Source organism: Nansenia antarctica (assembly GCF_963989245.1).
Source record: "Nansenia antarctica genome assembly, chromosome: 19".
NCBI lineage: Eukaryota > Metazoa > Chordata > Actinopteri > Argentiniformes > Microstomatidae > Nansenia > Nansenia antarctica.
In genome coordinates this window covers 12,725,834-12,733,333 of record NC_137692.1, presented here as the reverse complement: position 1 = coordinate 12,733,333, position 7,500 = coordinate 12,725,834, and the positions used below count along the sequence as shown (strand labels likewise).

The 7,500-nt window shown below is 44.1% G+C and overlaps 1 protein-coding gene across 1 annotated transcript in view; it reads left to right on the top strand.

Annotated features, from left to right (window-relative positions):
* grik4 (glutamate receptor, ionotropic, kainate 4) overlaps positions 1–7,500 on the top strand; it is a gene marked incomplete at both ends in the record, with an annotated part of 174,973 nt that overhangs the window by 97,909 nt on the left and 69,564 nt on the right. The window contains one exon of the mRNA XM_080549354.1: positions 5,614–5,775. Within this exon, the coding sequence (XP_080405480.1) occupies positions 5,614–5,775 (162 nt within the window). The remainder of the gene's footprint in view (positions 1–5,613; positions 5,776–7,500) is intronic.

The following is a 7,500-nucleotide window of genomic DNA, read 5'->3' as shown; positions in this document are numbered from 1 at the left end:
CGTTTTTAACATGTCTCACAGGAAAAGTTCGATTTTTCCTGATTGCTAAATTGTTTGTTCATCTGGGTCTTCCTCTGCTCTGTCATCCCTCAGGCTGATACTCCTAAGGTCATGTTCTCACATGAAAGTCTGAATCGAGGCCTGGAGCAAGTGGATGAGTTTGCAACATTGTTGCATAAATTATTTCTCTGATTTGCGTTCTCACAGCCCTTCATCTAAACGAAGTAACATACGCAATCGAAGCAACAGACGTGGTAGTTGATTGGTCAGAAAGAATTGCCCGTTGTCCCGCTCTTATAGTGATGGATGCGTCGTTTGTAACCGAAGCGAAACCACCCTTTTCAAACGGAGCATCCGACGGCTATTTGCTCAAGTGAAGTGGGGTAGTGGTGGTCTAGTGGATAGTGAGTTGGACTTGTGATCGGAAGGTTGTGAGTTCAAATCCCGCCTGAAACCACACCACTACTAGTGTGCCCTTGAGTAAGGCACTTAGCCCTCAGTTACTCCAGGGGGAATGTCCCTGTAATTCGTAATTGTAAGTCGCTTTGGATTAAAAGCATCTGCTAAATGGCAACATTTTAATTATAAAATTAATTCTAGTGAGAACACCCCCTCAGTCTCCCTTTTCTCCTTCTCATAAGTCTCATTGCCCTCTACCACATACTTTCTCTCCCTCTCTCGCTCTTCATTTGATCTATTCTCTAACCACCTCTCTATCTCCTATCTCCCTGTAATGTGTCTCTCTCCCTCAGTCCCACGTACCTCTCAGTTTCTCTCTATCCTCCAGCTGCCTCTCAGTCTTCTCTCTGTTCTCTCAACTCTCTATCTCTCCTCTCTTGCTCTGGCTCACTCTTTCTCTCTCTCGCTCTCCCTCTCCCTGTCTCTCTCTTCTCCCTCTCTTATCTTTTATCTCTCTCCTCCTCTCTCTCCTCTCCTGTACTCCCTCTTTTGTAATACAAGGCAGCAGCGGTGAAGAGAAAAAAGTGACAGGAATAACATAATAACTTTATAATAATAAAAAGACAGGAATAACAGTAAAGAACTGTACATTTATCCCCACTGAAAGACTGCAGCTTGCGTTCCAATGCTCTTCAAGAAGCACTATTCAAGCTTAAACTTGAATAAAACTAAATGTATGTTAATTACGAATGCCCAAAATATTGATAATGATAGTCTATGTGTAACCACAGTAAAGGACTCTGGCATTGAGAGTCTCACAGTACAAGTATCTCGGTATCTGGATTGATCCTAATCTTCAATGAAGAAGGTTGGCTTTTTGTGCAGAAACACATCCTGTTTTCCTTTGTCGTACAGAAAAAGAGCAACTTTCCTGTCTGTCTTGGACTATGGTGATGTCATCTATAGACATTCTTCAACGCTTCTTCAACGCTAAAACCACTTGACTCAGTCTATCACTCTGCCCTTAGATTTGTCACAGGTGCTAATTACAACACTCACCATCGCTGCTTGGGAATTTGCCACCGTACAATTCTTCACTGTTAAGTCAGAATCTTGGCCCTTACCTCACCCGATCAAATGACTGGCTTACACTAAAGGTCCCCTGTATGCGTACAGAACATGGAAAGACTGCTTTTTTATTTGCTGCTCCACACTCCTGGAACCTGCTACAAAGCACTTTTAAAATAGACTCTCTCCCCTCTATTGGTCAATTCAAGGCCATGACTATGGACCATTGCATATCTATTTGCACCAGCCTTGTTTTTTTTTATTGTTGCACTATGTATGTTTATGTATTGCAATTGTATGCAATGTATTTGTATTATCTTATACACTCGGCCCCACCGAAAACGAGGGTCTCCCTCAGTGGTCCCTGAGTTGAAATAAATGCTTGGAATGAAATGTAAATGAAATGTTACGCTGGCACTACCTCCTGCGCCACAGCTGCCCCCCCAATCAGGTGTAGTGCTGAGGCGCAAATGTGTACATGTGCACAAATGTGTACATTTCAAGCCTGCAAACTGCGACACTTTAAATGAATGTGCAATAACACTATGTGCAATATGACAACCCTAGTCGTTTTATCTGTACAGTATAGTATAGTGGATAGTGTACATAGCCTTTATTTATGTAAACCAGCTCCTTTCCCTTCTTGTTTATTTTGTTTTTTTTGTTTCCTAGCACCAGGGGAGCCACCCCTCCCAAATGTCGTTGTTTGGTACCTGTACTATAGCAATGACAATAAAGACCATTCATTCATTCATTCAAACCCACCCACTCCAAGTCACCTGGTAGGAGCGACCAGCCAGGTAGGAAGCAAACCAGGAGTGTGCAGTGCCAGAGATACCCAGTTGTTTTGAGCGGATGGAGAGAGGATTTGGTGGTTTACTGTGTCAAAGGCAGCAGACAGGTCCAGGAGAATGAGAACAGAGGAGAGGGAGGAAGCTTTGAGCAGAGTGGAGGGCCTCCGTGACAGCAAGGAGAGCAGTCTCAGTAGAATGCCCAGCCTTAAAGCCGGATCGGTGGGGGTCCAGGAGGTTGTTCTGAAGGAGATAGTCAGTCAGTCGTTGAGATGCGGCGCGTTCAAGGTTTTAGAAGGGAGGGAGAGAAGGGATACCGGTCTGTAGTTGTGGACAGAAGACGGGTCAAGGGTCGGTTTCTTGAGGACAGAAAACTAGTAGGCATCACAGAGGGCTGCCGGAGTGGCTGCGTCTTCAGGTGAGATCCAAGTCTCCTTGAGAGTGAGGAAGTCGAGGCAGATGAATAATGAGGCATAAACTGAGATAGCCTCTGCTTTCCGGGCAGCTGACTGGCTCGCTGTGTCTTTCCAAAAGAACTCCCACAGCAATGAAGTCGTGGTCAGTTGAAGGTGGATAGAGGAGATTGGAAGGGTCGCGAGGGGGGATGTAGCGTCTATTGTATCCTCCCGAGGGACAAAAGTACAGGAATAGGGAGAAAGCACATTGTGATATTAGTCAGAAGAGGGATATAGGGTTAACGGTCCAAACAAGAAGTTGGTGGCGCTTAATACACTCAAAGTAGACAAATAGGACAAGAGAACAATAAAATGGGAGAAAAGATACGTAGTATTATTAGTATTCAGGCCTTCCTCTCAGGCCTTCCTCGATGGACTCCCACAGACTCCTTTGTCTTATTGTCAGGAATCTTCGTGTCAGGAGGCTGTCGCAGAGGTTTAAGTTTAAGTTTATTGATTTTTACTGTGCAGAATCACACCGAGGTGTCTCAGTGCAACTTTACATCAAAAGAAAAAGCAAAATACATCAAAGCAAAAGCAGCACAACACATAAACAAATACAAAGAACATGCAATAGACAAGGACATCAATACATTAAATAAAAAGACGAAGACATAAAACGATTAAAAAGAAAGGAGCATACAAGATCAATAATAATGAAAAGTGCAAAAGTGCAAAAATCACGAAAAAAATATAATAAAAGTAAAAGTGAGAACAACAAAACTAAATTGAGGTCACACTGAAGGAGCTGCATCTGATTGAAGCCACCCCCGCACAACACTGAGATCAGCCAGGGAGGGCATCGTTTTGTGTAGAGAGGTGAGTTTTGAGTCTGGTCTTAAACATATTAATAGATGTAGCAGTCTTCACATGAAGAGGCTGTCTGACCGTCCGGATATAACTATCTACGTGAACAAATAACATGTATGTCGTGCTGCTTTAGCAGTATTTGATTGAGGCGAGTAGGAACAATTAGAATAGTGTATCAATACAAAATAATAATTATTATTATTTATCTATCATTAAAAGAAAAATACAAACAAACGATAAGACTGGTCGGAAAAGAACGGAAGTTCTACCGCAAGTCTTAGGATAATGTGTGTCAGGGAGACAGGAGTTGGTGCACTGCAGATCTAAACCAAAACTCAAATAATGCGTCTTATACTGTATAACAGGGCGGCAAATCTGCAGGATGTCCACCAGAGCCCCGGGCTGAGAGAAGGAGTCTTTAATAACCATTCACACACTAAGGACTCAAGACTAAATCACTGTCTCCTCCAAGTCCGTCGACAGCAACGCTGCTCTCCAGTGTCAGTTAGAAGAAAACCAGAGATACATAGGCTTTGATGTGGACTGCCAAGAAGCATGGTAGCGTAAATCAGGGATTGGAGAGTCACTGTGTGTGTCTGTGAGCCGTGGTCTCAGGGGAGTTCTCTTCCTACTCAACACCCCATCCCCCCCACCCCCCTTCCCCTTGTATTTAGGATCGGAAGCCCCGCCCCCTCTTCTTCTTCTTCTTCTTCTCAGTGTCCGTCTTGGTCTGAAGTGGGCACTTTTCTATCGCTTTTCTATTTCTATCTCTCCTCCCCCTTTCCTTCTGTCTTCCCCCTTTCTTCTCCTCTCACATGCGCCTATTTTTACTCACCTAGTTGCTCTTATCCCTCTCTTCCCTCCTCCTCCTCCTACCACTGTGATAGCAGCACTTTGACGTCTACCCTGCCCCGCCCCTCCCAACCTCCTCACTTCCCCCACTATCATCTCTCTCCCAGAGCCCAGTGACAGCCAGTGCCAAAGCCACAGCCTATTGCGTTGGCAGAATTGCCGTCTACGGGTGACTGCTCTGACACCTCTATTAACCAGTCCCGTATCCACCCCTCCTCCCTGTATCTCTCTCCCTCGTTGGCACTGCCACCTGAGGGTGACTGTCGCGACACCTCTATTAACCTTAAGATGACGTCCCCGGAACCATGTTGAACTTCAGACTTCGGAGTTGTTGATAACTGAGGACATTTTCTAGAATAGCATAGAACATAATACTTTTCCTGGTCTTGTTAATATAGCACGTACTTCTGCGTTGGAGGATAAACATAAACTGCGACACTTTAAATGAATGTGCAATAACACTATGTGCAATATGACAACCCTCGGGTACAGAAGGTTCAGAGAATAGGAAATGTTAGAATAGGTATAGCATAGCATAGATTACAGCACAGTGTTTTATTTGTATAGTATAGTATAGTATAGTGGATAGTGTACATAGCCTTTATTTATGTAAACCAGCTCCTTTCCCTTCTTGTTTTTTAGTTTTTCTTTCCTAGCACCAGGGGAGCCCCCCCTCCCAAATGTCGTTGTTTGGTACCTGTACTATATCAATGACAATAAAAACCATTCATTCATTCGTTCATTCATTCACAAGATAGGCTTCACAACCATCCAGAATAATGTCATTAAAGACACAAAGTAAAAAAAGAAATAAAATAAAAAAACATTGCGGGGTAAACAAGATTAGAGTGTGGCCTTCTCTTTTCTGTGACATCATATGGAATATTCCATCCAATCAGACGTTTCTAAGTATAGACAGAGGCAAAGATGATTTACTGTATATGTGAGATGTCCAACCCCTTGTCATCTACATACCTAATACCATTACCCTCTCTCTCCCTCTCCCTCTCTCCCTCTCTGTCTCTCTCTCTCCCTCTCTCTCTCTCTCTCTCTCTCCCTCTCTCCCTCTCTCTCTCCCCTCTCTCTCTCCCTTCCCTCTCTCTCTCTTTCTCTCTCTCTCCCTCTCTCTCCCCCTCTCTCTCTCCCCTCCCTCTCTCTCTCTTTCTCTCTCTCTCCCCTCCCTCTCTCCCCTCCCCCTCTCTCTCTCCCCCTCTCTCTCTCCCCCCCCCCCCCTGCAGGAGTTCTCTCTGCTACGTCTGGATGAAGTGGCGGACCAGCGGGTGAACATCGTGGGCTTCTCAGTCTTCAACAGGACACACCCCTTCTTTCAGGACTTCCTGCTCAGCCTCAACCGTTCCTGGCAGGAGAACTGTGACCACGCCCCCTTTGCAGGCACGCCGGTAAGACCACACAGCCTTGTTCACTGTCAGGACATTGTCATTGGCGGGAACATTGGCTGTTCATTAGGAACATTGAAGGGCAGGGGCGAAAAGAAAAAAAGGGCACCTACTGCATAACATGGGACCCCATCAGTGCACATGGTCAAGTTTAGACCATTGGAAGGGCAGCCAATAGGGCACATCCTCTAATTTTGCCACTCAAAAGGGCACTTTAGTGCGACGTTTTTCAACTGTGGGGGCACATGGTGAAGTTTAGACCATTGGAGGGGCAACAATAGGGCACGTCCTCTCATTTTCGCCACTCAAAAGGGCATTTTTGCCACTCAAAAGGGCACTTAAGAGAGACGTTTTTCAACCGTGGAAGCACCAGGAGGGGCGGTCGCCCCCCCTGCCCCCCCCCTGAGTCCGCCAGTGCTGCAGATAGAGCTGCCATGATTCCTATTCTCAGTGTCAAAGAACAATATTGAACAGATCTGTTTCTCTCTGAACATTCAACTGCAAGCTTCAGTCACGTGTGTTTTCTGTGGTCTTTATTACCAGCCATTATGTTCGATTTAGAAATGTCACAATCGTGACCTTCTCCAAGCCTCATACACAGCCGTCTCTCTGTTTTTAATTAGTTACTATTCTTAAACGCCACAGGATCAATATGCAACACGTTCTCTTAGTACAAGGCTATTTTTCACTTTTCATTTTACACTGAGTTTCCATTTGACATTATTCTCAGTCCAACACACTTATGTGTGAGAAAAAAAAAGAGAGGAATACCAGTGTATTTATTTCATTTGGTTTCTGACTTCAAACACAGTAAGGAGCCAATCATTAATTGCCTTTATTGCATTTTCTTTTAATCTTTCTCAAGGAGACCCTCCAGACAAGCATGGAGAAATCAATGGCTGCTGTTTATACAAACCAGCTGTTGTTCAGCAGTGGCTTTATTCTTCTTAATTAGGAATGTGTACCGTATTATTAATTAATAATAACTGGATGTTCTGTAGTAGAGGTGGAGAAGAAGTAGAGGTGGAGAAAGGGAGAGATGATTTTATTTTGTATAAGGATCCCCATAAGAAGCACACAGATGTACCTCTAGTCTTCCTGGGGTCCTGAACATACAAAATACAGACATACAGACATAATAAATGTACGAGACTATAACCGACAATCGACATACCGATTGTGAGCAATACCAACATGTGGAATAATCAGGTACAATCAATTGTACAACAGCACAGGTATAGTCAATATTACAACTAATCTCACAAGATGAAGAGAAACATGTAATATAATAAAGTATGTTGCTAAACAACTAGACAAAAGAAAGAGTTAGAACTAGAATATTTAAAATACCAGTCATCAGTCATATTCAAAAAGAACAGTCTGACATACACAAATTAGCCTTTCTGTTATTTGGCAAGGAACATCTTGGGGGAAAGTTTACTTATTATTATTAACCTTGGCTTTAATGTCCTTCGGCAGAGTGTTCCAGAGAGCAATTGACCTATATATAATGGTACGAGTAGAGGAGATAAGAGGAGAGGATAGGATAGGAGAGGAGAAGAGAGGAGAGGATAGGATAGGAGAGGAGAGGAGAGGAGAGGAGATGAGAGGAGATGAGGAGAGGAGAGGAGAGGAGAGGAGAGGAGAGGAGAGGAGAAGAGAGGAGAGGAGAGGAGATGACATGAGGAGAGGAGAGGAGAGGAGAGGAGAGGAGAGGAGAGGAGAGGA